The sequence below is a fragment of the Aspergillus stella-maris genome (assembly GCF_047715825.1).
Source record: "Aspergillus stella-maris strain CBS 113639 unplaced genomic scaffold BDV14scaffold_24, whole genome shotgun sequence".
NCBI lineage: Eukaryota > Fungi > Ascomycota > Eurotiomycetes > Eurotiales > Aspergillaceae > Aspergillus > Aspergillus stella-maris.
The window spans coordinates 140,071-166,711 of record NW_027396818.1 but is presented as its reverse complement, the minus strand read 5'-3'; the positions used below and the strand labels follow the sequence as shown (position 1 = coordinate 166,711).

At 51.1% G+C, this 26,641-nt stretch overlaps 10 protein-coding genes across 10 annotated transcripts; 8 read left to right on the top strand and 2 right to left on the bottom strand.

Moving 5' to 3' along the window:
• The first annotated feature begins 81 nt into the window (after positions 1 to 81).
• On the top strand, positions 82 to 2,040 carry BDV14DRAFT_53505 (acyl--CoA ligase). Its single transcript, XM_073776980.1, has 3 exons — positions 82 to 350; positions 398 to 1,015; positions 1,065 to 2,040. The coding sequence occupies exons 1-3, from the start codon at positions 251 to 253 to the stop codon at positions 2,015 to 2,017; spliced, it is 1,671 nt and encodes a 556-aa protein (XP_073628588.1). The 5' UTR covers positions 82 to 250; the 3' UTR covers positions 2,018 to 2,040.
• A 194-nt stretch (positions 2,041 to 2,234) lies between these two features.
• Positions 2,235 to 3,579, bottom strand: BDV14DRAFT_208613 (uncharacterized protein). Its single transcript, XM_073775445.1, has 2 exons — positions 3,097 to 3,579; positions 2,235 to 3,020 (listed from the first exon to the last, which is right to left on the bottom strand). Exons 1-2 carry the CDS (start codon positions 3,350 to 3,352, stop codon positions 2,443 to 2,445), a joined length of 834 nt encoding a protein of 277 aa, XP_073628587.1. The 5' UTR covers positions 3,353 to 3,579; the 3' UTR covers positions 2,235 to 2,442.
• Positions 3,580 to 5,624: 2,045 nt separating this feature from the next.
• BDV14DRAFT_172393 (uncharacterized protein) lies at positions 5,625 to 9,968 on the top strand. Its single transcript, XM_073768581.1, has 2 exons — positions 5,625 to 6,212; positions 6,280 to 9,968. The coding sequence occupies exon 2, from the start codon at positions 6,357 to 6,359 to the stop codon at positions 9,846 to 9,848; it is 3,492 nt and encodes a 1,163-aa protein (XP_073628586.1). The 5' UTR covers positions 5,625 to 6,212; positions 6,280 to 6,356; the 3' UTR covers positions 9,849 to 9,968.
• A 2,846-nt stretch (positions 9,969 to 12,814) lies between these two features.
• On the top strand, positions 12,815 to 14,759 carry BDV14DRAFT_172385 (beta tubulin-like). The gene is made up of 6 exons (XM_073768580.1): positions 12,815 to 12,891; positions 12,942 to 12,965; positions 13,027 to 13,052; positions 13,106 to 13,147; positions 13,213 to 14,058; positions 14,127 to 14,759. The coding sequence occupies exons 1-6, from the start codon at positions 12,880 to 12,882 to the stop codon at positions 14,524 to 14,526; spliced, it is 1,350 nt and encodes a 449-aa protein (XP_073628585.1). The 5' UTR covers positions 12,815 to 12,879; the 3' UTR covers positions 14,527 to 14,759.
• A 412-nt stretch (positions 14,760 to 15,171) lies between these two features.
• BDV14DRAFT_172382 (2EXR domain-containing protein) lies at positions 15,172 to 16,344 on the top strand. Its single transcript, XM_073768579.1, has one exon. It carries the CDS (start codon positions 15,228 to 15,230, stop codon positions 16,137 to 16,139), a length of 912 nt encoding a protein of 303 aa, XP_073628584.1. The 5' UTR covers positions 15,172 to 15,227; the 3' UTR covers positions 16,140 to 16,344.
• An 884-nt stretch (positions 16,345 to 17,228) lies between these two features.
• On the top strand, positions 17,229 to 18,318 carry BDV14DRAFT_189453 (uncharacterized protein; the record flags this gene model as incomplete). Its single annotated transcript, XM_073771199.1, has 4 exons — positions 17,229 to 17,288; positions 17,471 to 17,591; positions 17,706 to 17,819; positions 17,897 to 18,318. The coding sequence occupies 4 exons, from the start codon at positions 17,229 to 17,231 to the stop codon at positions 18,316 to 18,318; spliced, it is 717 nt and encodes a 238-aa protein (XP_073628583.1).
• Positions 18,319 to 19,635: 1,317 nt separating this feature from the next.
• Positions 19,636 to 22,272, top strand: BDV14DRAFT_199715 (uncharacterized protein; the record flags this gene model as incomplete). Its single annotated transcript, XM_073773343.1, has 1 exon — positions 19,636 to 22,272. The coding sequence occupies one exon, from the start codon at positions 19,636 to 19,638 to the stop codon at positions 22,270 to 22,272; it is 2,637 nt and encodes an 878-aa protein (XP_073628582.1).
• Positions 22,273 to 22,376: 104 nt separating this feature from the next.
• On the bottom strand, positions 22,377 to 23,569 carry BDV14DRAFT_53448 (putative glycerol dehydrogenase). Its single transcript, XM_073776979.1, has 3 exons — positions 23,452 to 23,569; positions 22,702 to 23,385; positions 22,377 to 22,638 (listed from the first exon to the last, which is right to left on the bottom strand). Exons 1-3 carry the CDS (start codon positions 23,513 to 23,515, stop codon positions 22,442 to 22,444), a joined length of 945 nt encoding a protein of 314 aa, XP_073628581.1. The 5' UTR covers positions 23,516 to 23,569; the 3' UTR covers positions 22,377 to 22,441.
• A 476-nt stretch (positions 23,570 to 24,045) lies between these two features.
• Positions 24,046 to 24,972, top strand: BDV14DRAFT_189450 (inositol oxygenase; the record flags this gene model as incomplete). The annotated part of the gene is made up of 1 exon (XM_073771198.1): positions 24,046 to 24,972. One exon carries the CDS (start codon positions 24,046 to 24,048, stop codon positions 24,970 to 24,972), a length of 927 nt encoding a protein of 308 aa, XP_073628580.1.
• Positions 24,973 to 26,056: 1,084 nt separating this feature from the next.
• Positions 26,057 to 26,635, top strand: BDV14DRAFT_199712 (uncharacterized protein; the record flags this gene model as incomplete). The annotated part of the gene is made up of 2 exons (XM_073773342.1): positions 26,057 to 26,156; positions 26,217 to 26,635. The coding sequence occupies 2 exons, from the start codon at positions 26,057 to 26,059 to the stop codon at positions 26,633 to 26,635; spliced, it is 519 nt and encodes a 172-aa protein (XP_073628579.1).
• Between the last annotated feature and the right edge of the window lie 6 nt (positions 26,636 to 26,641).

The following is a 26,641-nucleotide window of genomic DNA, read 5'->3' as shown; positions in this document are numbered from 1 at the left end:
CAGGTCAGGTGACTATATGCCGAGGGCCGAACAAGAGTGAAGTGGCCCATCACTGGGTGTTGGTTAGTTATAACCGAAGAGATCTTAATCAGACTCCAAAAATGTCCTCCAGGATCCTTCGCTCGCTTCCTGGGTCTTATATTTTGTTCCTCCAACTCTGCTGGCTTCTTTGACCACCTCGTATCCTCTGCTCTTCCCCGCATCCTCCCCGTCTTACCTCTCTTCCGTACTCTGCTCATCAGTCTTCAAAATGCCGGTCTCTTCGCCATACCCTGTCATCGACATCCCCAATGTCGATCTGTGGACATTCCTTCTTGAACACAAGGACAAGACCTTTCCGGATGATAAAGGTCAGTCGCAACGCTTCCTGTCCCTCAACCCCAACTAACCGGCCCAGTCATCTTTACGGACGCGGACACCCGGCGATCCTACACCTACAAAGACCTCAGACAAGCCGCCATAACCTTCGGCCAAGGATTGAAAGCCATCTATGACTGGCGCAAAGGCGATGTCCTCGCCCTCTATACCCCCAACTGCATTGATACCCCGGCCGTCATGTACGGCGCACTATGGGCTGGCGGCATTGTCTCTCCCTCGAACCCCGCATATACCGCTGAAGAACTGGCATTCCAGTTGAAGGACTCGGGAGCAAAAGCGATTGTCACACAATTGCCGGTTTTACCTGTCGCGCGCGCTGCCGCAAAGCAGGTTGGCATCTCCGAGGACCGCATTATCTTGATTGGAGATCAACGCGACCCAGAGGCAAAGTTCAAGCACTTTACTTCCATTCGCAACATCTCGGGGGCAACCCGCTTCCGCAAGAACAAGATCAACCCGGAGAAGGACCTTGCATTCCTTGTTTATAGCAGTGGTACAACCGGAGTTCCTAAGGGTGTTGAGTTGAGCCACCGGAATATTGTCGCCAATAGTCTTCAACTGGCCTCGGTCGAAGCTGGACACTTTGATTGGAGGAATGATCGCATTCTTGCTTTCCTTCCGTTCTTCCACATTTACGGTACGTTATTGTGTTCTCATGAATAGGAAACCAAACTAATCGCGCACAGGTTTGACATGTCTTGTCCACCAGTCCTTATACCAGGGCTATGAACTCGTCGTCATGGCAAAGTTCGACTTTGAGAAATGGTGTCAGCATGTTCAAGATTTCAAGTGTACCTTTGTGTACATAGTACCCCCAGTTGTCCTCCTCTTAGGAAAACACCCCATCGTCGACAAATACGACCTATCCAGCATACGCATGATGAACTCCGGCGCCGCCCCCCTCACACAAGAAATCGTCGAGGCCGTTTACAACCGTCTCGGTGTCGGCATCAAGCAAGGCTACGGTCTCAGCGAGACAAGCCCAACAACACATACGCAAGCATGGAGTGAATGGCGCGAACACATCGGCTCAGTGGGCAAACTCCTTCCCAACATGGAAGCCAAATACATGACCATGCCCGAGGACGAGTCCAACCCCATCGAAGTCAAGACCGGCGACGTCGGCGAGCTCTACCTCCGCGGTCCCAACGTCTTCCAGGGCTACCACAATAACCCCTCCGCCACCGCCGACTCAATTTCCAAGGACGGCTGGTTCCGCACAGGAGACGTCGGATACCAGGACGCAAAGGGCAACTTCTTCATCACAGACCGCGTCAAGGAACTCATCAAGTACAAGGGATTCCAGGTTGCCCCCGCTGAGCTAGAGGGTATCCTCCTCGACAACCCATCCATCGACGACGTCGCAGTCATCGGCATCGAAAGCGCCGAGCACGGCTCCGAAGTCCCCGTCGCATTCGTGGTACGGAGCGCGAAGAGTAAGAGCTCTGGCGTGTCGAAGACAGACGAAGCCAAGAATATCGTCAAGTGGCTCGAGCCAAAGGTCGCGCAACATAAGAAGTTAAGAGGTGGTGTGCGGTTTATTGATGAGATTCCGAAGAGTGTCTCTGGCAAGATTCTAAGACGGTTGCTTAAGAAGAAGGCGCTTGAGGAGGGTGCGGCGCCGAAGGCTAAGCTTTGATTGTGTTTTTATTGCTGGATGGGGTATGTATTTGCATTTGTATATAGATTATGATCATTCATTGCACATTGAACATTACATAGAACTACTTCATCCACTCCTAGCTTTTCAGAAGCCTGTATCAAGTGTTCCTTCTCTCTCCCCGGATCACTAGACACTAGAAATATACTGACTCATTGGTAATCCCCATGATCACAGAGTTCGAGATATAAGCATTATATTGTTTGTTCTCGTTATCAAGGGTCCTAGAAGAAACATTATGTGAATATGTGCTGAGCATGGCCTTATTTATATAGTTGTATGCATAAATATATCTTCGATTAACAGCCGCATTCTCCCAACCTCGACAGAAACAAACCTATATACCAAAACAACATCATGATCTCATTCAAATCATATAGGCATTATCCACCCTATCTATAGATCTAAGCATCCAACCCAAACCGCTTAACCATAGCACCCACATCCTCCCCCTCAACATCATCGACGCCCCCCTTAACAACCCGTTCAACAGCACTCTCAATTCCCTCCTCACCCCCCAGCAAATCAAACCACCCCCTCGCACCCTCCCTGGCCAAAAGCGCATCTGCAACACGCGCAACATCCTCCCGAGTAACCTTCCCCTCGCTCTTTGTCCTCGTCAACTGAACCTTCCCAGTAGCAGCCTCATCGCTCAACAGTCCAGGCCGAAGACAAATCGCATCGAGGACGCCCTTCTTCCCACCCGCCGTTTCCTTGGTACGCACCGCCGCATGCGCGGTTAGGAACTCATCGGCTTCAAGTTTCGCCTTTGCGTATGTGGGGAGGACATTGTCGAATGTGTTTCGGGAATGAGCCCAGTCTTGCTCTGTAAACCAGGAGGGTTTCGTACGGCGCGATCCGATCCACGAGACGAGGAGGAATTTCGTCACGCGCGGGTGCGCGTATGAGGCGCATATGAATGCTTTTGCGGCGACTTCGTCGACGGCGATTGTTCGGGAGGGACCGCCTTTTCCACCGGCTCCTATGAACCCAGACATATTAGCCTCTTGCGCTACAGATCGTTTATACAGTAGGTAGTTGGAAAGGGTTGGACTCACCAGCAGACCAAACAACATAATCCGGATCAGCCTCCTTGATGATCTTCTCCGCGTCGGCCTGGCTCTTTACATCGTCGAGGTTGGAAACAAGAACGTTAAGCTTTCCCTTTGCCTTTTCCGAGTCCGCGAGCGCCTTGATCTCGCTTTCGTGCGCCGGGTTGCGGATCACGCTTGTGACGTTCCAGGAGCGCGCGAGGAGGAGGGGCGTCAAGTGTAGGGCGATTTTGCCGTGGCCGCCTAGGAGGAGGACGTTCATTTTGGTAGGGTTTCTAGGAAGTTTTTGAAGGTAAGTGGTCTCTTGGTTAGTTCAGTGATGGTTTTGGTAGTTCTTTTAAGAGTTAGAGCTCCAATTGAAGTATTTACGCTGTAGCTGTTCGGACGCTGGCGGAGCAGCTCTTGCGTGATGCGGGGCGTGCATAAGGCGATTATTAAGCTAACGTCATTGCCGTCGGCATTGGGATGCATTGTGCAGCGTCAAAGGAATTTGCTGTCTGATCATCATCATAGAATAGATGAGAGTTCAATTGCGATTCGATTCGAATCGGATTGGATCGCGATCGCATCATTGATTGCCGGGTTGGCCGGATCACGAATCATTTGTACTAGTCCTGTTGATGCCCGAAAGCCGAAGCTCAAATTCTTCACTGTAGGCTACAGTAATTGTAAAGTGGAAAGTGGAAAGTGGAAAGTGCGGACCGATAATGAGCAACACTAACAGTTGGGCCTTGCTCCTGTATAATAAGACCAACGGTTCTTGCACCTTCTAGGCCCCCTCAGAAACATCTGAAGCCATCGTCGATTCAAGATCTCAAGCAACGCCCACGGTGAGGCCAGCCCCGACAAGGCGCACGCTGGTTGGTTCCCGGGATCACATTTCTGAAACGCCGGTTGTCTGCGACTGCGCATCACGGAGCGCAGCGAGTGGAGGGGAAGAAGGCGCGGCGATACGAGCGCAGTGAAATTGGAGGGGGACATTGGGTTAGACTACTTTCTAGCTCCGCCTCAGATCTGAGGGGGATTCCAGATCGATTCGGTTCTGCATATTGCAGGACGGCAGTGTGGTTCAGGATGATCGTTTGATCAGTTGATCCGTGATCGGGATCCCAGCATATCGAGATTTTCGAGTCTGTGCCTCTGTGAATGTGTCCTTGATATTTGGGACTTGGACGACTTGATACATTTGGTCACTTGGCCTTAGTTGCTCTTAGCTGCCTTAAGCCTGTCGACTAGCTGCTTAGCTAGGGCTTGCTCAGCGCTGGTCCTAAAGCGGCCTAGTCAGGGGCACAACCGTTGTGGCACAGCCAATGTGCTGAGCCAGTACATGTATTGATACGCATGTGTAATACCCACAGTACCTAGTAAATACGCCACGCGCAAAAGGCTCCAGCCCAACGGCTGTCAAAACACGTTAACCAGCCAGTCTGGGAAGTCAATTCCCGGCACCCTGGTATATATTGTAAGGTTGATTAAAGGAACAAGAGCACGGACGCGTTATCACGCGAAAATTCTGCTGAATGCTGAGACCAAGAGATCCTGATCCTGATCGGGCCCGAGAATTTCGCGGATAGGCTAGAAGCCATGCAGCTGAAGCGCACATTGCACAGCGTCGTGCCGCCATTCCGTCTCTCGGGTTCTGCAGTGGCAGTCTTACTCTTGAGTCCTTTGACCTTTCAGTCCATTGTTGCAGAATTGTACAACAAAGTGATTGCTCAATTGTGAGAATTGGGGGCGAGGCGAATAGCAGCATGGCCATGGACTGGTGAAACAGCGGCAGCCAACGAGATAGGTCACAAACGGGCTCAGCTGATGCCCGCAGCCCCGGCTATAACGAGAACTATCGACTGGGAACTCGACAGATATGCAGGAAGGTGAGGACTATCGAGGCTGAGATTACATTGGCCCACTTGGACTGGGCCTCGGAAACAAGAATGAAGAGAAAAGAAAAGCTGATGTCTTGATGATATCATGTTCTTGAGGAAGCCAATCAATTTAATATTGCACGCCCTTTCAAGGATATGGGCATCAACCAAATTGAGCTCCTCACTTCCTTCGCGTTGGAGAGATGCTGATAGAGGAAAGTCCGCAGGCCGCAAGTGGACTGGCTCACTGTAATCCAATAACCGAAATGACTCCGGGATTTCCGCAAGGCTTATTGGTGGAGCGCGGCTGTGGACATGCAAGGGTCGCGGAGCCCCTGCCTGCTGGTTCCGTACGGTATTCCATGGTTCCGTATTGTGTTTACCAGATCAACTCTAGACTACAGAAGAAGATGTAGAACTTTGCCATCACAAGATATTCAGATCACAGATGTAGGTCGTCAGATGGACAAAGACCAGACGGTTCATGCCTGGATTGATTCAGCCACTGTCTGAACCAAAGTCAATTGCTATGAAGGTGGACTCGGAGACTGTAAGTTCTAAGTAAACGATCGACTCCGCGACCCAAAAAACCAGCTGGAGCTGACAAGAGTCTGGACTTTGCGACTTAATTAATTATTATTCTTTTATTGTTATTTTATGGGCCTCACCAACTGCTCCAGCTCCGGACTTTGGATGCAGAATAAAAATTAAATCGTCGATCGAGATCCTTCTTCTCCTCGCGCCCTCGCTCTCTTTTCTTGGAATTTCTTCTCTCTGCTCAGTCATTCGTTTCTCCCTTCCACTCTCTCCTCAACACCTCCAATCTCGACCTCAACCGAGTCTTTCCTTTCCTCTCTGCGTCTGCTACTACCCCTCGCAGGCCATCCGCTCCAGTGTCGCTCCTTGACCAATACCGATATCGCCTCCGCTGCAGCCACATTCCTGCTCCGTCGCCTACCATACCAACCTCCACCACCAAATATTCATTCGTCCAGCTGGCGCTGCTCGGCCAATTTGACATCCAATTGATCCCGCAAAACTCAAATTAGGGAGTGCTTGCGATACCTGTCGCTCGGTACTTTTCTCGTCGTACACGTCTTATTCGCTGCACGACAGATCGGCCACGGACCGGTTCCGCAGGGTACAATCTCCAGGGGAGGATTCTGATGCTCACTTTCGCTACGGCCCATCATTGATCTCTCGGATTCATATCAACTGCGGGCTTTGCCTCTCTTTCGCTTCTTCGATCTTCGCTCAGTAGGTTTCCCCTCATGTTGCGTTCAACTCTCAAGAGTCGCTCGAGCGATTGATTCTGACTCGATAGACTGGTTTGAGCGTATCATCGATTTCCTTTCCCTACAGTAACTCGTCCCTGGTGGAAAAAAGTTACCGTCAAACATCATGAATCGATTCCGCAAGTCCAAGAAGGAGTCGAAGAAGGAGAAGGTCAAGGAGGAACCCGTGGTCACAGATAGCAACGTTCCTCCCACAACGTTCGGCGCTATTCTCAAGAAAAATCAAAGCAAACGCGAGTCTCCCGAGCCGACACCCGACCTCGACCTCGCCAGCGCGCTACCACCCACAGATGACTTCCGAACTAGCTTGCTTATGCCGAAGCTATCGGCGCGATTTAGCATGCTAAGAGATCAGGACGATCCCGAATCGCTCATTGGAAAGGCCAGCGACGACAGTGTTCTATTCCCCAAGCGCGCCTCACGATTAAATCTCTTCGGCCACAACCCGAGCCTCCTCTCCGATATCGATGAAGTTTCCGTTTGTGGTCGACCCTCTTTTAGTAACGCTGGGCGGGGTTCATACGCGTCGGGAAGTGATGGCTACAATGGCGACGATGACTCACAACATGGCAGTATCATGAACAGGGGTCGTCGGACAGAAGGTAATAACCTGTTTGGAGGACGACAAAAGGTGTATAAGATCGCAGATTCCGGGTCTGGTCGCGGTTCTGGTCGTGCACTCTACGAACATGACCTTGGCAATGCAATTTTCCGACCTAGAGTCGTCGAAACAGAGAAAGACGAACCAACCTACACTCACGAATCTGAAGATGCAATGTCAAGTGTGTCCTCATTCAACAGAACCACCTACTCGTCGACTGCGTCTGGACCAACTGGCAATGCGCGCATCTCGACTGCTGCGACCTCGGTCGATGAACACGCTGCGATTTCCCCTGCTCAGACACATTACAGCAGCTCAGAGTCTGTGGTCCTGCCAAAACCAGCAGGACCCGGAATGGCAGCAGAACGAGGATCTGTTAGGACTCGTCGTCTTTACGGCCAGGCGTTGGAGCAATCTGCCCAGAATCATCAGTCATCAGCTCTACAGCGCCTGGAGAGTCTCAGTCGCCAGCGCGCAGGAACCCCTGAAATGCCTTCCCTCAACCGAAACTATTCTCGCAGCGCCATGAACCTTCGCAATGGACTTCAAAAGCTTACCATTGCCGAGCCATCGCCAGTTGCTTCGCGTCCCACCAGCCCACCCTCATCTGCCACCTCTCCAACCCGTCCGAGGATGGAGACTGAACTGAAGCCTCCCAACTACGGTCAGCTTCCGCTCAGTCCTCCAGTCAGCGAGAACGAAGAGGTGAACTTCATGGCAGCTGTGCAGCCCGAGGATCGTGGAAAGGCCACTGCCATGGGTATGTTCAACAAGCCGCGCACTGCCTACGACGACAACCAGTTCTCTAGCCGCCAGCTCCAGATGTTCCAGGAGAGGAGCATTCCTCAATGGCAACAGTCCCAATCTCAATCCCAGTCACCTGTGCCAGCACCACCACAAGCTCCCCCCCCTGTCCCAGACTTCAAGACACGTTCACGCGGTCCTTCAAATGCAAGCCACCAGTCACGACCTGGCTCTTCTGCATCCTCCCATTACAGTGAGGCTCGTCGTCCTGGCAGCCGGTCTACTGGAAAGAGTGTGAACGCCTCTCCTGCTAGAGGGCATATTGGCACTTTCTTCGACAACTCTAGCCCGAGCGAGACCGAGGACGAGGGATATCCTTCTCGGGATGACTACTCCATTCACAGCGAACATCCTGCGTTCCGCTCTCAAACTCCTTCCAAGCCATCCACCCCGACTGGTGAGGAGAACCACAGCACTCTTCCTGAGGTGCGGTACTCAGATCTGAACGATCTGAAGCCCATTGCTGAGCACACCGAAACTATCATTGAACAGGGCAGCCCTACTCCTGAGAAGCCCGATTCGCCAACTCTGCCTGCCGGTCTCGGTCTCAGTGGTCTGGTTCGCACGCATCTTCGCCAGGACAGCGACAAGTCTTCTATCTTTCCGCCACCTTCGCCCCAGTTCCCGCCTACAAACCAGCGCGATAGTCTGCCGGAATCCATAGTGGAGCAGTCTCCGCTTGAACAAGCGCCTCCCCCTCCTATGAGTGTCCCGCCCCCGCCTCCGATCCCCGACTGGCGCGATGAACTTGTGGCCCAGCACAGACGCCAGGGCAGCACAGAGACGCAGAGGGAGCGTGAGGAGTTTGCCAACGAACTGGCAGAACGACGACGCCGGGTACAAGAAAAACTTCGCGACCATGCCGAGGGTGAAAGTCGCGCAGCCAGCCCAGTTTCCGGCCGTGCGACTCCTGACATGGGCCCTAAGCCTGGTAACGCCTTTGCTCTTCTCAAGAACAAGCCTGGCAAGCACCATCTCTTTGGCCGTGGCGACCCTCGTGGCCCTAAGGGCTTTCCCTTTGGTGGCAATGCCTCTACACCTACTCTAGTTTCGGAGGACCCTTGGCAAGAAGAGGACAGAATGAGCTTCCTTAACATGGGCAAGCACAACAACTCGAGCGCTCCCCAGGTTGGCGAACGGTCTATGCGATCTAGGATTGCCAGCTTTGGCCGCCGTAGCAACGAAGAATCCCGCGAATCGAGCCGCAGCCGTGGCGCCTCTCCCCACTCCAGCTTCCGCTCTCGTCGTGAGCGCTCAAGCTCGAATGCCTCTAGCCGTTCCAAGAGTCGCTCCCGCCGCGACAGGGACAACCTCACCACCTTAGAAGAGGATGACACCTCGGACAACAGCTACGAGTCTCGCAACGACCGCCGCGGCATTCACTCTGTGGCCTCTTCCGCTCGTCCTTCACTGGAAGGACCAGAGCCTTCTATCTACGAGAGAGCCCCATCTTCAGCATCTGTCTACCGCCCTGAGAGCCGAATTGCCACTCCTATTGAACGCCCCTTTGCTACTCCGATCGCCAACTCCCCCATCATTGGCGCACCCCGTCCATCCCCGGCTGCTCCTCCATTCTCAGCCAACGCAACACCACCCCTCTACGACATCAACGGCGACTCTCCCACAACCGCCGCCTTCACCCAGCCGCAACAACACATCCCCCAGCGCGCAGCAGGCCACAACGGTCTTCAAAAGCGCGCCGTGGACAAGAGCTTGATCTCCGAACCAACCTTCATATCGTGCACCTCCAACGTCCCCACCGTCGGTCTCCCACCCGGCGCAAGCCTCAGCAACGGCATGGAAACACCACCCCTTCCACCCATGAACCCGCGTCGCCGCAGACAGACAACAACGCAGACCATCCTCGGCGCCTTCAAGGAGAAGAACGACTCCAACCCTGGCAGTCCTGCTCCGCCTGGACCAGTGAGGACCCAAACCACCCCTCTCCCAGAGCGCGGCCGCGAAACACCACAGCACGAGCAGAGCGCCTTTGAAGACGACCGCGCCGATAGACGCCGCTCCCGCTCTCGCCCACGTAACCGCCTTCGCAAGGTTTCCAGCGAGGCCAGCGATATGCACGCCGCTGCTCTAGCCCACTCCATGGCCCGGGGCACAATGTCTGCGAACCCATCGCCGGCACCGACACCGCCACCCTTCCAGTCTCGTATCCCCATGGATGGAGGCATGTTCTAAACACACCTCACCTCTACCGACTTGACCTAACCTGATCTCCTATCTCATATCCCATCACTTCATCCTGTCTCTGTCTCTGTCTGATTTTATAATGTCGATCTTTAGCACGTTTCCTATCTCTAACTGTTATGTTTATTGTATAATTTTCACGTGAAGATACCACCCCTGTGACGATACTGATACCGATAGCTAGCTGAGATACCATTATTTGTTGTTTTGAGCGGTGGTTTTGTTTGCTTTGCATTTTTTTTTATTACTCTAGTCCACTGACTGACTATATTGTTTCTTTGAGTAATCTGATAATGAAAAAAAAATTCTTATTTATCATTACAGTCTCAATATTAATCTCAATCTCAATAAACAATACCAACAATTAGGTATACATCGAAACTAGACAAGACGTACTATCACCACTACTTTCGTCACCTTCATGCAAAGAGAAACAACCGAATGTACACGCCCACGCGAGAAACAAAGAAAGCTTACCTACCTACTACTTGACTTAGGTACCTAACCCCGCCTTAATGTCTGTCTACCACCTACCACCACCATGATCCAAAGCAGCCTTGGCCCTTTGGAGCTTGCTTTTGGAGTCAAGGGTGTGGATGCTCTATCTACCTAATCTGTAGGTAAGTACATACATAGGTGCTCCCGCAGTCGACTGACTGTTCCTACGTCGGTAGTCCGTTTGTTGTTCAGATAGATTCATTTGGAGGGAGTGGTGGTCTATGGGAAAGGTAAAGGAAATCTATGATATAACTAATCCGTTGACTAACTGGTTGACTAAGTAGGTAGTCCTCGATGTACAGAAAGTATGAGAGTATCAAGATATCCACGTCGATGCCACTGCATGGTGACTCTCCATTTTCGCCAGGGCAGCCCTAGATTACCTAGACTTCTGCGAACAAAAGCATGGTCATATATTCTTGGAAAGCAACCAACGCGTTCGGATCAAGCGTGCAAGCGCCGTCAGCATACGTCATGCATGTCCTGCTCTCACAGAAAGACACGAACAAAGCGTTGTCGTTGAGGATTACGCGGGCCGCACAGGAGCTCTGCGCCATTTTGACCGGCTGGCCCCTGCATTCGATTAGGGCGGATCCGCATAAGCTTTGATCGCCTTGCTCGCAAAGGCTTCGCTCGCGGGCACACACATTGTTGCGGCAGGTCTGTACCTCTTCACCAGTGCAGGGCTTTGTGCACCATACATCGCCTGTGCTGCCAGCGACATCGATGGTCTCCTTGCTGTAGCCGCTAGAACAGAAGCTGGATGTACTTTGATATTGATTGCGGCATTCACCGGTGTATCTGTCGCATTGGGCATTGGACTGTCTTTTCAGGATTCTGTTGGAGGGCGCGCGCTTGAGCTTGCGGGTGGTTGTGTTTTAGGGGACGCAGATCGAGTCGACGCCGAGGTCGTTGCAGGTCAACGCTGCTGAGAGCGTGACATCATCGCCGCAGGTAAGGTCTTCGTCGAACTGAAAGTTGGTAGTTCTTCCTACCGCCTCGCTTGGATAGATTGTCTGCAGGTAGGCGGCTAGAGCATCGTCTGCTGTTGCGTTGCCGGTGGTACAGACAACACGGTCACTTGAGGGACCCCTCGGAGCCATAGAATGTGACTGCGGCCTCGGTGGCAGCAGCCAGGGACAGGGTGAAGAGAATGAATAATTTAGCGATCATTGTGGTAGGAATGGCAATTGAATGGTTTAGTTCCTTGCTTTGAGCAGTGGGATGGGGACAATTGGGGGTAGAGAAGGAAGGGCATTATATAGGCTGGCAGCGCGCAACGACGTCTTTACAAGACGAATTCTTCAGAGCGACCTTCAGGGTGATCGAAGTATTGAGACAATTTTTGCAAGATCAACACCTTGATATGCTGGAAGATGGACAACTGGGGTGTACAAGTTCAATAGTGCTAAAGCTGAGTATGTTAATGTCATGGTGATCTGCATCAGCGCAAGATATCGGCTGCGTCAATCAGGAGTGTAGAACCAGGGTTCGTGCGGCATGATGAAGCGAGGCACAAGGGTGAAGGTCATGACTGTGAGAAGTAAGCCCCTTGCCCTGCTTCTGATGATGAGGATTGACTTCCCCGCCTTGGGTGTCACTTTCCTTTTTGGGAAACACAAGTGAGATAATAAATCAATATTACATAGTCACGATCGCAAGAGAGTAGTCTCTGAACAAGGAACAAGATGTTGACAAGCCCAGGATCAGCGCAACTCAGCGCCAGCCCGTACCTGGGTAGTATAGAACCACTAGCAACATGAGTAGAAACGTCTCAATCATGAGATCTGGTCTTGAGTAATGACATCTGTGCTGACCCCAGAGCCATCATTACCTATGGCAAGCGTAGTAGTGAAGCTTACACACCATCATGGATTCAATCCTATATTTCTCAGAACAATCTTATCTGCGGCTATGGTCGATATTGCAGCCCATCATCATTGCGAAAACAAGGTAATGCCAGGGTGTCTGTCTCGGTCAAATTGGCAATGGTATGTACGGAGTAGTATGTAGGATCCACAATGGCCTGCACCGCAGAGAACGAGTTGGATATGTGGACCTGATCACCTTGTCAGTAGCTTGTTCTGATGATCATCTCGAGATGTAATAGAATTACTGTGTGTTTACATTGTTTGTTTGTATCCCCAGTCCATTCTCCACGCGATCGCGCTAACTGCCCGGTGAATAGAGCCTCATCACTCTCCATTTGGTTGCGTGTTCTTCGAGACCTGACGAACTTGTCCGCTGATGTTTTATTTTATTTTTTTCTCTCTGTTAGCTCATGCTGATATGACTGGTTCACTTCGCGACAATTTATTCGACACAGGTTTGGCCTGAGGCCTGGACTCCAACTGCCGGCCAGTGGAGTCGTTGATCGGGGATCCAATGTGAGCTAGGCCAAACTCCGCACAGCGCTTAATAGTCTGAGCTTGCTTTTCCTTTCACCTTTCTCCTTTTCACCCACATCCTCTTCGATAAAAATATTCTCCAAAAACAACACTTTCAATCCAGCACTACCGCCACCATGCGTGAGATTGTAAGTCTGCTGCACAATCCTTATCTCTGCTAATCTAATCCCTTCAATAGGTCCATATCCAGACCGGCCAGTGTGTAGGTTTTCCCACCCTGAAGCTTCAAAATACGCCTGCTTACCCGTGCTTGCTTCTTAAAGGGTAACCAAATTGGTGGTGCCTTCTGGTGAGACTCTCACTAAATGTTCTTCACCCTGTCAGTCACCTAACACTCACTAGGCAAACCATCTCCGGCGAACATGGTCTCGACCCCTCCGGCTAGTTAGTGATTTCATACATTCACCGCTTGAATACCCCCCTCCTCCCCTCGTTTAACACCCAGCTAGCTACCAAGGCGATTCCGACCTGCAGTTGGAGCGCATGAACGTCTACTTCAATGAAGGTGGCAACAACAAATACGTGCCCCGTGCGGTGCTCGTCGACTTGGAACCCGGCACCATGGATGCCATCCAGTCCGGCCAGAACGGTAGTCTGTACCGCCCCGATAACTTTGTGTTTGGACAATCTGGCGCCGGAAACAACTGGGCAAAGGGTCACTACACCGAAGGAGCGGAATTGGTGGATCAGGTCGTGGATGTCGTGCGTCGGGAAGCAGAACACTGCGACTGTCTTCAAGGATTCCAGTTTACGCACTCGTTGGGCGGCGGTACTGGCTCCGGTATGGGCACTCTGCTTATCTCAAAGGTCCGCGAGGAGTTTCCCGATCGGATGATGGCGACATTCTCCGTCATGCCATCCCCCAAGGTGTCTGATACGGTGGTTGAACCGTACAACGCTACGCTTTCAGTGCATCAGCTTGTCGAACATTCCGACGAGACGTTCTGCTTGGACAACGAGGCTCTTTATGATATTTGCAACCGTACGTTGAAGCTGTCTTCGCCTTCGTATGGCGATCTCAATCACCTGGTTTCGGCGGTCATGTCCGGAGTCACTGTTAGTCTGCGCTTCCCAGGCCAGCTGAACTCTGATCTGCGAAAGTTGGCCGTCAACATGGTCCCATTCCCCCGGTTGCACTTCTTCATGGTCGGATTCGCTCCCTTGACTAGTCGTGGCTCTTCTTCGTTCCGCTCAGTGTCTGTCCCGGAGCTCACGCACCAGATGTTTGATCCGCGGAACATGATGACAGCCGCTAACTACCAGAACGGCCGTTTCTTGACCTGCTCCGCTCTTTTGTAAGTCCCCTCGCGGCGTCTAAAATGTCCCAGCTCTCCACATTCCCAAAATGCTGACAATAGCACAGCCGCGGAAAGATCTCCATGAAAGAAGTTGAGGACCAGATGGGCAATGTGCAAAACAAGAACTCCGCGTACTTTGTCGAATGGATCCCCAACAACGTGCAAACCGCCGTCTGCTCGGTCCCACCAAAGGGTCTGAAGATGGCTGCTACGTTTGTCGGCAACTCGACCTCTGTGCAGGAACTCTTCCACCGCGTCTCTACTCAATTCACCGCCATGTTCCGTCGCAAGGCGTTCTTGCACTGGTATACCGGCGAAGGAATGGACGAGATGGAGTTCACCGAGGCAGAAAGCAACATGAACGACTTGATGTCCGAGTACCAGCAGTACCAGGACGCGACCATTTCTGATGGTGAGGGTGCGGATGTCTATGGCGAGGAAGAGGTTTACGAGGAGGAGGAGTAAAGGTCTACTTTGGTTGCTAGACTGCGCTAAAGCCCATGCTCTACGGTATCGGCCTGGACCATGGCTATGTTTTGGCTTTGGATATTGGCCGACTTAGACCTACTTATATTCTTACACTCCTTTACACCAACGTGGATTCTGGCGGAGATAGAATCTAAACATGTCGTTAGAGCCTCGATCAATTAATGAAACTTCGCTGGTGACAGGCCATATTGGCAAGCCAGGTGACACGATTTTCTCTCATTCCAGAAGCCCTAATGCTCGGGATACAGACCAAGTAATCAAAAACATACAAAGTAGTAAAACTAAGCCCTGGTCTGAACCCGGTAAAGCAGACTTCTTGTCCCTAGACTCCACACCTATAGCCACATTGAGTTGCAAGGCACGGTAGGTAGGTAGGTACCTGATATCGTTTATCTCCACAATGGAAAGCAATTGACGGGCGCCCATTAGATAGGCCCCCACCCCCTACTACTATGTACCTTAGCTACTCCATACCTAGGTAGACTAAGTAGACCACCACTAAACCACAAAGGGCTAAATAGCAACAGATCGTCGCCAGACCGTCGCCCGATCCTCTGAAACGTATGCGGCTGAAGATTTCAAACTTGAAGTTGAAGTTGAAATTCCTCCTTCCACCCGCGCCCGCTGTCATCCTTATTCTCCCAAACCCAACACACCCGCCCATCTCTTATCGCAAAATGTCGATCTTGACACCACCACACAACGAAACCACAACCATCAACTCACTGACCCATACGGAATTCCACCCTTTCCCCTTTCTCCCCACAGAACTCCGCCTATTGATATGGAACCTGACCCTCGCTGAACCCCGCACAGTGCACCTAAAATGCCACCGCGCCGTGCATCCGCTCATGAAACGGCGATTCGCAGTGTCTTTTGAATCCCTGACGCCGCCGCCGGCTTTGATGCTTGTGAATCGGGAGGCAAGGGGGGTGGCGCTGGTGGCGGGTGGTTATAGGAAGTGGTTTCAGGTTGATGAGGATAAGAGTATTTATTTCATTGCTGGTCCTGGTGCAGAGCAGAACCAAAACCAACACCAGCACCAGAAATCTCAACCGCCTCCAACTCAAACTCCAGCCCCGCAACCTCCAGCTGGACCTTCACACCCCTCGCAAAGCGAAAGCCCGCAGCCAATCTTCATCTCATTCACTCTTGACACGTTCCATCTCCGCGAAGACGTCCTGGCTTATATCCCATCCACTGAAAGGAGTCTTGTCGAGAGGATGATTGTTGATGTCGCGGACGTGCATTATTTTGGACACTTCTATTTAGATGTTATTCGGTCTATGAGTAGACTTAGGACGTTGGATCTTGTTGTAGGGTTTAGGGAGAGTGATTGGGTGCTTGTGGGAAGGGATGCTGAGAATGGGCATGGGAATGGGGATGGTGGTCTGGCTGGGGCTGGAGCAGGAACAGACCCAGGCCTAGCGCATGGCAGGCTGCAGAGGGGCTTGGGATTGCTAGAAGATGAGTTTTTGGAGATGAAGGGGAGATATCCGGATTGGAGGGTCCCTGATGTAAGGGTTCTAATGAGGGGCACGGGGGATGTTCTGGCGAGGTTCAGTACGGAGGAAGGGATGAGGCTGTGAGGGAGGTTATGCTGGTGCGGGATATGGGGTTGTAGGGGGGTTTGATGGGTTACCTTACCTATAGATTAGAAGTTCGTGTTTAAGCAAGGTCATGGCCATGGATGTGACCATGGACATAGATTAGGCAATCACCTAGTTATAGGTGTGCATGAGGAAAGAACAGCCATAGGAACATAACTTTTATAGCAAGTGATAAATCACATGAACCTCATAGCGTATACTCCGTCTTTTCAACCAAGCAACCTTGGGCTGCCACTCCCTCCATATAGGTACCCCCTGTACTATTGGAATGCAACCAGATTAAACCACAAAGGGATAAATGGCAACAGTCTTCTTTCTCCAACGTAGATCCTTTGAATCGCGTGCGGCCGAAAATCGGAATCTTGCCGCCCGCGCAAGTCATCTGTCTTCCCCCCTCATCTCTCCATCTCTCCATCTCAAAATGCCAACACCGTTTCTACCTACTAATCCATCCATATCCTCAAATCTACCACTTCCAACCTCACAAAACGCCGATACCAGCAAGACCACAACAACCTTCCACCCCCTCCCCCTAAGGTATTGGGGAGGATCAGTGGGGAGGAGACTGTCAGATAAGGTCAGGGTTGTCCTGCTTAAGCGTCGTAGACCTTAAGGTATTCTGATATCAAAAGAGAGAAGACAAAGTAGAAAGTGCAATTGTAACATTTGGCAATCTGACTATGTTACTGTAGACTGAAGATAAGGCACGAATAACAAAACTATATACAGCAGGTAGAGAGCGTCCTTATATATCCCATAGATCATACTGTAGGGTTTGCTCTGTCAAACCCGTCATCCCGCTTGGTATGTAGTATCAAAGCACCTGGTATGATGCCTCGTACTCCCTGATATGACATTAGTCCCTTTCTGCCTTAGTATAGACGTGGATGACTATCGGCCCGGTCATCTTCCTTGCTGTCGTCACACGCTAGCTGCGCCATCACTGGTCGATTGGCTGACATTGAACTGGCTTCCTGACAGAGACGAGGACATAGGCGAGCATTCGTGGGTCGTCTCTGGATCCTAGGGGGGGTGGGATTGCGATGCTCGGGGTTGGGTCTAGGTTTGATGGGTATTTGGGTTACTGAAGGTTGGAGATTTTGGAAGTGCAGCCACAACACCAGAATAGTGAGATCAGAAGGATGACCTCCTAGTAGTATCTTCACCTGCAGCCTGCGATCTCTGCAGAACTGTAAAGTGCAGATCCAGTACGTAACATGGTGTGGTCGTCACTCGTCAGTCCGATCTCGAACCGATCCACTCGATCGGCAAACATCTGGTGGAGATCTATGCGACAATGAAGATCAAAGTCTGCGAAGGGATCAGAAATAACGCTAGTAACGTGGAAATGTTGTAGTAACAGTGAAAGCGAGAGATTAGCAAGGGAGGGGTTGACTCCAGTTGACCGGTGTCTCAAGCGACCACCTAAAAGTTATCGAGCCTTTGAAAACGGGTGATGGCCATAACTCACCGGTTTTTACTGCCCGGATTCTACATGGGACATCGCCAAATCTTCCTGAAGAAGGAGCAATATTGGTCGCGAAGTTTACGATCCGCTTTACTTCAATGACGACGGAGGTTGGCTCAACCCTTTCCTCTGTATGGACAGATTCTATACCCACGAAGCCAATGCGTACATGGCCTTGAACGAAATTCAGGGTCGCTGAATACCGAAATTCTACGGATTCTTTAGTCTGAGTATGGCCGTGGACGCCGAGAACTGCGCACACGAACAGTTCACATGATCTTGATCGAACACATTCAAGGACTTTCAATGGCGGATGCCAGCCCAGCTTATTATCCTCAGTCACTCCGACAACAAATCATGAAGTCAATTGTGGACATCGATAGCCGTATTTCTGAAAAGGATATCCTACTCACCGACGTTGAACCCCGAAATGTTATTGTATTCGTTGACCTAGGCCATGCGCTTTTTAACCGCAGCCGCGACTATCCGCGTCTAAAAAGGCTCAATAACTTTTTGGGACACTACATTTCACCCTTGCTACGGTGGAATAATGTTACGCGCAGAAACACCGTCTTCCCCTTCTCAGAATGGATTGATTGGGATTGGGACCCTTGGCTGGAAGTTGAATTTGCGCATACTGTTCAGAGTATCACGCCGGAGATGAGAAAACGATGGCCTACGGAGTGGTGATACCAGCCTAGTGGAGAGATATTGAGTGGTCATGATCTAGCAATGTTATGGTGTTTGTTTATTCTTTCTGGGTCTACTACGCACCGGGTGTACGCTGCTGCTTTACAATGAATGAATGGGAAATAGTGTTAGCCTATCGAGAAGCTTTCTCTAACAGCAGGGACTGATATTCGATCCGCAATATAAATAAGTGGATTCACATCAAGGACATCGAGGGATAAAAAGAATTGGGTCTGCCTGCTCCAGCCACTTCTGGTAAACAAGCCGCACGTCACCTCATCTAGAGAACTCCGTAGCGCAGATAGGATCAGCGTCTTCAGGTTCCGCTCGCAACTGCCCTTTTTCAAACCCCCCACCATATAGCCTCCTCGAGTACGCCTGATAATTCTCAGTGTCAAGAGTACATGCTCCATCCTTGTACGGAAAACACCGACGAGTCTCACAATACTTGATAAGTTCCGAGTTTTTGTCCTAGAATACTTTTGCAGAGCTTATTGTTCTTTGGAATCTTTACAGGGCTGCCCCTACACTGATATAGAGCATGGTGGCAATTATACCCTGGTTCCAGGTTTTCTTATGGACTTCTCGCTACTTGCGGCACGCGAAGATGGGACATTGATCAAGCTTGGCTTAGTGCAGTTTTTGACACGCCAGATATCGCCGAGTGGGCCAGGGGTATGTCCATTGCTCTCGAAGGAAGGGAATAATTGTGCTCGCTTACTGAAGAAACAAGAACAAGTGAAGATGGATGGTAATGACTTTAGCAACGTCACTACGGAAGAGAACTGGCGACCATGTAAGCCTCCAGTTTTGGTCTTAGCCTCCGCGAAGACAAATCATCCAGCTCCGAAGTGGCGGACTGCCAGCGAACGCCTGGGGATGGAAAAATCCATTGAAGCAGAATCCTGAAGCAAGCTAAGAAGCAGCAGGTCAATTGGGCTTAGTTTGGTTGTGATAGGCTAAGAACAAGCTAGTCTTAATAACTATACAAGTAAATGCGAAGCCAGTCACCTGTAACAGAAGCCCTATGCAAGGCCTTTCCATAAAACCTCTGAAGACCTGTTTGTCTCTGAATGGTATCTTATATGCATTGAGCTCAAGGGACGAAAGATGTAAACTTTTTGGACCTAGAAGCAACGAAACAACCATCATTGCCAGGACGACATGAGGTGATATCCATCACTAGAAACATGGCAGCCTTTTCTCATTCTTCCAACACAACAGCTTTCTCTCCATCTCTACCATCACCCCTCTTCTTGTCTTTTCTTTATTCGGCAAGTACCCTCAATCTCTCCTCGTTCAGAAAAGGAAACCACGATGATCCGCCGTAACTCCTTCTGCTCCTCTGAGCTTCCCTCCGCCAGTCGCGCGCTCGATCACTTCTTCGAAATCGCCCGTCCTCATCCCAGTCTCGATCCGGTCGATCCCTTGACTTCGTGGACCCCACCTCGCACTCGCGCTCATTCGGTTGGAATGATCGCTTCCGAGCCTGAATTTGATCCTGATTTCGACGACCTCGTTGAGGAGCTCATCATACCGCAGGTGGACGGACCGTCGGCAAAGCGAAAAGTGAGAAAGCTTGAGAAAATGAGAAAGAAGCAGCAAGCTAGGAGCGAAAGTTTCGAGACGGACGATGAATACAAGGAGACACCGGAGCGAGAAAAGAAGCATACCTATGAGTATGAGGAAGGCCGCTCGTCCAAAAAGACTGTGTTTGGTAGTCATGGAGTCAACGGTGTTACTCCGTTCCACACTGAGCGCACCGCAGATGTTTGGCAAGAAACAGAGCAGGGTCAGACCGAGCAAAACACTCAGAAAGACAAAACCGAGGACAATGCTAGCTGTCAAATCCACAACCGCCCGCTGTGCCAGTACAAGAGCATCTGCTGTGTCCACAAAGCTCCTGCTGACTGTCCCTGCCCGCCTTCGCGTTCCTGTTGCTGTACTCATCACGCCGGGGACTGTTGCAACTGCCAGCCTGATTCCCAGACAGACGATGATTCAAAAACACTTTTATTGGGGACACGATCTGCTACGCCTCCCATCAAAACCTCCACCGCGGCAGCGCCGGCAACCGTCTCAACCACCGCGTCTGCCTCTTCGCCATCAAGACCGTCCGGTGTGAAGCTGATGGTTACGCCCGCCTCCCCTTCCCCTTTCAATGCCAAGCCCATAATTATGGGTGGTGTTGAGGATGCCCGAGCTCTAGCTCTACACTCAAGCGAGGAGTTCTCCAACAGCATGGTCGGTAAGATGGAAAGTAACGACATGTGCGACATCCAGCTCACGCTGCTTTTCAGAATCGAGCAAGCCTACCCGATATATATCAGAGCTCATAAATGCATTGTGTCACGCAGTGGCCTCGTTGCAAAGCTACTTGAGAGTCCGTACTACAGCCAGGAAATTCGGGCGGTTGCTGGTGAGAACTTCATCTTATTTGCACCGTGGGAGCAGGTTGTGCACTATCTTTACGGTAGACCCGCACTCACAGCTCAAATCCTGAAGCCAATGACCTTGAATGCCCTGGGATATGACCCCTACCCACAACCTGGAGACGAGCCCGACTATCCGTTTTCATTGCAGTCGGCAATGCTGGATATGGCACTTGGGTACGGAGTCTGCGCGGCATTCTTCTATTTGCAACCTCAGGTGAACATTGCTTTTACTCTGGCGCTTGATTTGCTTAGCTGGGAGACTGTCGAGCATGTTCTTCACTTTGGGCTTCGCACGGAAACGTTTGCTGTCACGTTGCCAAACACTCAGCGCGACCCCAGCCCAAAGGGGGGTGCTAGTGCAGATGACGGGCCTCCAGCCCGCTCCATACACCCTTATCCAATTCCTGATTTGCAGAGGGACTGGTCACGTCGTCTTGTTGCTTCTGCAATACACTTTATTGCTGATCACATCCAGCCAAACTTCAAACTTTACTGTGCTGCGCAATCTGGCACTGTCCCTGACCGAGTGCCGGACTTTCTGAAAAACGTCGCTCCCTCTTCTTCAATTGCCCAAGCCACAGACACTGCTGAGGAAGAACCCACTGCTAAGGAACAGCCCGCTACTGGAGAACAGCCCACTGCCGAGGCTGTACATGTTGCTGTACCAAGTCCTCCTACCCCATCGGCAGCAGTAGCAAATAACCCCCGCCTTGCGGATGTGAAATTTGGATCGTTCCCTGCTCGAAGCGAAGAATGGGCAAAATACACTAAGGCAACCACCACAACCGGTAGCAGCAGTCAAACGCCACCGTGTCCACAACACGAGGCCCAGACCCAGGCTTTAATCCCGGCTACGCCTACCCCTCAAAGCAAGAACTCCAAGCCCTCTTTAGGTCCACTCGTGGCCACTGGCACCAGTCTCAGTCCAGCCCCCGGCCCCGAAATAACCATTCCCTCGGCAGTGCTTCTCACTCTCCCATTTTATGAGCTCCGGCTTGCATTTGATATGCTCTCGAAGCGTGGCGTTTTGAGCGAGACACTGGCTAAGGCGATCGTCCTTGAGAGGGAGACGAGACGCCGAGCGGCTCTGAGGAATTATGCTCAGGTCATGTTGAAGGACATAGTCAAACAAAAGACAAAGGAGGAGAAGGAAATGAAGGAAGCTGCGGAGAAGGCTGCTAGTACAGGGTCCACATCTGGCAGGAAGAAGGGCAAAGCGAGAAAAGCGGCAAGAGAAGAGAAAAAGAGGGCAGAAGAGGAAGAGAAGAAGAAAGAGAAGGAGGGGAACAAAGAGACGAGTGAGGCAAAACCGGAGCCAGCCCCGGCCCCTACTCCGGCCCCCGCACCTGCAGCTTCAAACGTTGAAGTCGTGATGCCTGAAGCTGTGCGAGAGTTGTGTTATCAGGAGTTTCTTACTAGCAAGGTGTATGGCGATCCGCAGCAGAGCCATGGACATGGACATGGACAATTAGAGACTGAGAATGTGTTGGAAAGAGAGTGGGTTGGTTTTCATTACTAGCTCTTAGTTTGGCATGACTTTGGTGATATGAGGTTGGTCAAAGTATCAGTCTATTGAATTTGGAAGGGATGTGTAGAGTAGATGGCAATATGTTGATAATCAAAGCCAGTTGATTGTTTACTTCTATGTACACTCTATATCCATCCTACAGTCTCGCGGACTCATATAGTCACTGCTTGTCGGGGAATCCAAAGTTGACGCCGAACGGAGGGTACACGTATCGCTGGAAACCATTCTTCGCAGCCAACTCAGCAGAGTACTTGCCGATGGTGTCAATATCCTCCTGGTCCAACTTGACCAGGTTCCTGTTATCCTCAATGCGCGAAGGCGTAACCGACTTGGCAAGAACAGACGACCCACGAGCCACTGCATCAATTAGCACAGATCACCTCATCACATACAACAAAAGAAAGAAAAGGATCAACTTACAATGCCAACTCAACAACACCGTAGCAGGCGCAACGCCCCTCTTCTCCGCAACCTTCAAGATAGCATCCTCCTTGAACAACGGGCTCCCCGTGCTCCCCAACGGACTATAAGCAGTGATAAGGATCCCCTTCTCCTTGCAGAGATCGACAATCTCCTGCTGCGGCAGCGCAGGATGATTCTCAATCTGGTTCACAGCAGGCACAATCTTCACCTGCGGCAGTAGTTCCTCAAGATACTTAACCGAGTAATTCGATACGCCAATGGCTTTAACCTTCTCCGGATGCTTGCTAATCAAATCCTCCATATTCTTCCACGTCGTGACGTGGCTGTGCTCTCTAACCAAATCCCGACTCCCATCAGGGAGTTTAGGGAAAAGCTCATGGTTCCCCTTGGGGTTCATAGCAAGCGGCCAGTGAACAAGATACAAGTCCAGATAATCGAGCCCCAATTTAGAAAGAGAGAGATTGAGCGCTTCTTCAACGCGCGAGTGGTATGTGCACCAGAGTTTTGTAGTGACGAAGATTTCGGATCGCTGGACGATTCCTTCAGCCAGGGCCTTTTGGATGCCCTCGCCGACTTCGGTCTCGTTGCCGTAGCATTGCGCTGCGTCGATGTGGCGGTAGCCGACTTTAAGGGCGTGGTAGACGGCTGCGCTTACTTCGCCGGGGGCGGATTGCCATGTTCCTGGGTTGTGTTAGTATTGCTGCTCTTGTTGGGAGGGGGTGAGTTTGGAAAGCTGGAGGGGCATACCCAGGCCGAGCGCGGGGATGGTAGCGCCAGTGTTGAGCTTGAAGGTTGTGTCTGCGAGGGACATTTTGGTGGTTGTTTTGCTTCAATTGGGTATCTTGGCAGGTTCGAATGAGAGAAGCGAAAAGGAAGAAAAAGAATAGAAGAGAAATCAGGAATCAGGGACAAACCCGCGGAGTGATATAGCCCGGACACGAAGCATGAGGGGGAGGGGCATCGGGGCAAATTCCCCCGGACATTGTTCTTGGTTTCTCTCCAATAATTCCATCAGTCGGAGCGATTCCGATTATTGACCCGGATTTCCTTACTTAAGCATGGAACTAATTTCTATAATTACCTGGGCTTAGGGCTATGACGATGCGGGGAGGGAGTGTCGGAAACTGGGTTCCTTGCCCTACTTCTGTCTCTGCGGATTCTGGAATCCGTTCGACAGCCTCACCTTGTCCTGGATCGGAAATCACTTCAACGCTCGCTCGCCACAATGTCCTATATATCTCTTTCCAGGTTTCTCGGTCATCGTTCTCCTTCTCCTCATCAACCAAACATCTATCTCTATTTACTAAAAGTTTATTCTTAACAAAAAAAAAAACCAACAAAATGTCTCCCCACGCCGCCAACGGAGCCGCCCTCGAGGAAACCTCCGACGCAATCGACAACGTCAATGTCCTCAAGCAGGCCCTCAAAGCCCAAGGCAAGACCGAAAAAGACCTCTACGATGCCTCCGAGTTCGACAAGGAAAAGGACAAGACCCAGTTTCGGCAATACGAAGACGCCTGCGACCGCGTCAAGAACTTCTACCGCGAGCAACACACCAAGCAAACAGTCGCGTACAACCTCAAAGCCCGCAACGACTTCCACTCCAAGACCCGCGCCGAAATGACGGTCTGGGAAGCCATGGAGAAACTCAACACCCTCATCGACGAGTCAGACCCAGACACCTCGCTCTCCCAAATCGACCACCTGCTCCAGTCCGCCGAGGCGATCCGCCGCGACGGCAAGCCCCGCTGGATGCAACTTACCGGTCTAATTCACGACCTCGGCAAGCTCCTCTTCTTCTTCGACGCCCAGGGCCAATGGGATGTCGTTGGCGATACATTCCCTGTAGGCTGCGGCTTCGACGACCGCATCATCTACGGCCGGGACTCCTTCAAGGACAACGAAGACTACGAGCACCCAATCTACTCTACCGAGAACGGCATCTACACGCCTGGCTGTGGTCTCGACAACGTCATGCTCTCCTGGGGCCACGACGAGTACCTGTACCACGTTGCAAAGGAGCAGAGCACGCTGCCCGCCGAAGCCCTCGCCATGATCCGCTACCACTCTTTCTATCCCTGGCACAACGCCGGTGCGTACAGGCACCTGATGAACGACAAGGACGAGGCGATGCTCAAGGCTGTTAAGGCGTTTAACCCGTATGACCTTTACAGCAAGAGCGATGATGTGCCGAGCTTGGAGGAGCTGAAGCCTTATTACTTTGAGCTGATTGATGAGTTTTTCCCGAAGAAGGTTATTAAGTGGTAGACTTCTTTCTCTACTGCTTTACTTGATTTGGGAATGTTTATGACTTTCTTTTTCTTTCGTGTTTATGAGTTATGATATCAAGCAACGATTTTATCACCAGTTGCCATTGTTAAATATGATGTTCAAGTTTTCTTATATATCTCGTCTATAGCAGACAAAATCGCATCCTTAGCGCTCTTTACGTCACAGTCTTCTTCATAGAGCTTTATATCTCTGTAGATCAGTCTCTCTATTATATACCCTAGCTAGTAGTAAGCATGTAGGGCTAACTACAGCCAGTTGGGGCCACCAAAATAGGAAGGAGCAGTCTCGCGGTTACAGTCCATCCCACCTTCCCTCCAGGACTGACAAATACTTTTATGCAGGGGAAGTGCGACCAGCAGGACCTACTGGAGGTTACCTTCCTCATGTATTATCCAATGTATGTGCTTACATAAGACCCATTATCCCCGACAGCGGGCTGTCTGTCTTGATAGCTTCACCTACAGCCACTCGTCCTCCTGGACATGTCAATTCAAACTTCATCCGAGGATATTTCTTATTCCTTCCAGTCTCAGATCTCTCATATCGCCAACATGATCTGCATGATATGCACCTCTCAGCCTCCAGATGCCCTCTCATTTAGCGCTGGTGTGTTGTACAGCATATGGCTTGTCGCAAACGGTGGCACAATGCGCCCTGACATTTCCACTAAGCAGCACTTTGCTCGACAATTGGGAGAGTAATCATACTTTTAGCCCCTGAATAGCCTTGTGCTGATGGAAAATTTTGTTGTTGGCAGCGCTGATGGCAAGACAAGACAAGACAAGGCTGGGGGATGAGACGGGGCTGCCTGTTGACTGCGTGCCAGCTTTCGCCGCGCCCATGTTCAATTTTTTTTCTCTCTTGTGCTTGAGTTTGACATACTCACGTCGCGACTCACACAAATGCGATGATACGACTTCTCCAATACGGCTTTCGTCTCTTTATCATTCTCCTTTCATTGCCGAGCCTGGTATGCTGTGTGGTCGACCCGCAAAACGGCTTCTCGTCCCCCGGCTATCTTCCCTCTGGTCGATCGAGAGAATGGGCTCTAGGAGAAGAGATGGTCGTTTCCTGGGTTACGACACTCGACGTCTATAATATGACTTTCTGGCAGAACCTTCCGGGTCGGAATGCGGCCTTGAAACAGGGAATTGTTTACTGTTAGGTCTCTCGTTGCGGGAACCAGGTTCTATACCGGTACTAACTACTCTACTTAACAGCAAAGACCGATCCGGAAGACCCAACACTGAACTTCACATGGGTGACACAGCTTTACAATTTCGATCTTGCAGTGTCTAATGTCTTTTTCTTCTGGATCAACGCCAATGTGCCGGGTGAGGCTATTCCGTCGGCGTATTTTATTATAACGGAGCCGGATCGCGAGAGTACTTTGTCGAGTTCGAGTTCGAGTTCCACTTCTACTTCGACATCAACTTCTACTAGCCCTACCTCTGAAACGTCTTCACTAACCTCAACCCCCACTGGAAACAACACAACAACAGATCCAAATCCGTCTTCACCCTCACGAAACTCAACCTCTTCTGAATCCGACTCAAGCACCTCAACCAACAAGACCGCGCTAGGAGTGGGACTCGGCGTTGGAATTCCAGTACTGGGAGCTCTAGCAGCCCTGATCTAGATTCAA

Bases quoted from the DNA above. Each gene is read 5' to 3' on its own strand.
- BDV14DRAFT_53448 (XM_073776979.1), bottom strand. From the start codon at position 23,515: ATGTCCCTCGCAGACACAACCTTCAAGCTCAACACTGGCGCTACCATC. The intron at 23,386-23,451 runs GTATGCCCCTCC...AACACAACCCAG, and splicing joins CATCCCCGCGCTCGGCCTGG to GAACATGGCAATCCGCCCCC. The intron at 22,639-22,701 runs GTAAGTTGATCC...TAATTGATGCAG, and splicing joins GGTGTTGTTGAGTTGGCATT to TGGCTCGTGGGTCGTCTGTT.
- BDV14DRAFT_172385 (XM_073768580.1), top strand. The intron at 12,966-13,026 runs GTAGGTTTTCCC...TGCTTCTTAAAG, and splicing joins ATATCCAGACCGGCCAGTGT to GGTAACCAAATTGGTGGTGC. The intron at 13,053-13,105 runs GTGAGACTCTCA...AACACTCACTAG, and splicing joins CAAATTGGTGGTGCCTTCTG to GCAAACCATCTCCGGCGAAC.
- BDV14DRAFT_172382 (XM_073768579.1), top strand. From the start codon at position 15,228: ATGTCGATCTTGACACCACCACACAACGAAACCACAACCATCAACTCA.
- BDV14DRAFT_208613 (XM_073775445.1), bottom strand. From the start codon at position 3,352: ATGAACGTCCTCCTCCTAGGCGGCCACGGCAAAATCGCCCTACACTTG. The intron at 3,021-3,096 runs GTGAGTCCAACC...CTGGGTTCATAG, and splicing joins TTATGTTGTTTGGTCTGCTG to GAGCCGGTGGAAAAGGCGGT.
- BDV14DRAFT_53505 (XM_073776980.1), top strand. From the start codon at position 251: ATGCCGGTCTCTTCGCCATACCCTGTCATCGACATCCCCAATGTCGAT. The intron at 351-397 runs GTCAGTCGCAAC...TAACCGGCCCAG, and splicing joins GACCTTTCCGGATGATAAAG to TCATCTTTACGGACGCGGAC. The intron at 1,016-1,064 runs GTACGTTATTGT...AATCGCGCACAG, and splicing joins TCCGTTCTTCCACATTTACG to GTTTGACATGTCTTGTCCAC.
- BDV14DRAFT_172393 (XM_073768581.1), top strand. From the start codon at position 6,357: ATGAATCGATTCCGCAAGTCCAAGAAGGAGTCGAAGAAGGAGAAGGTC.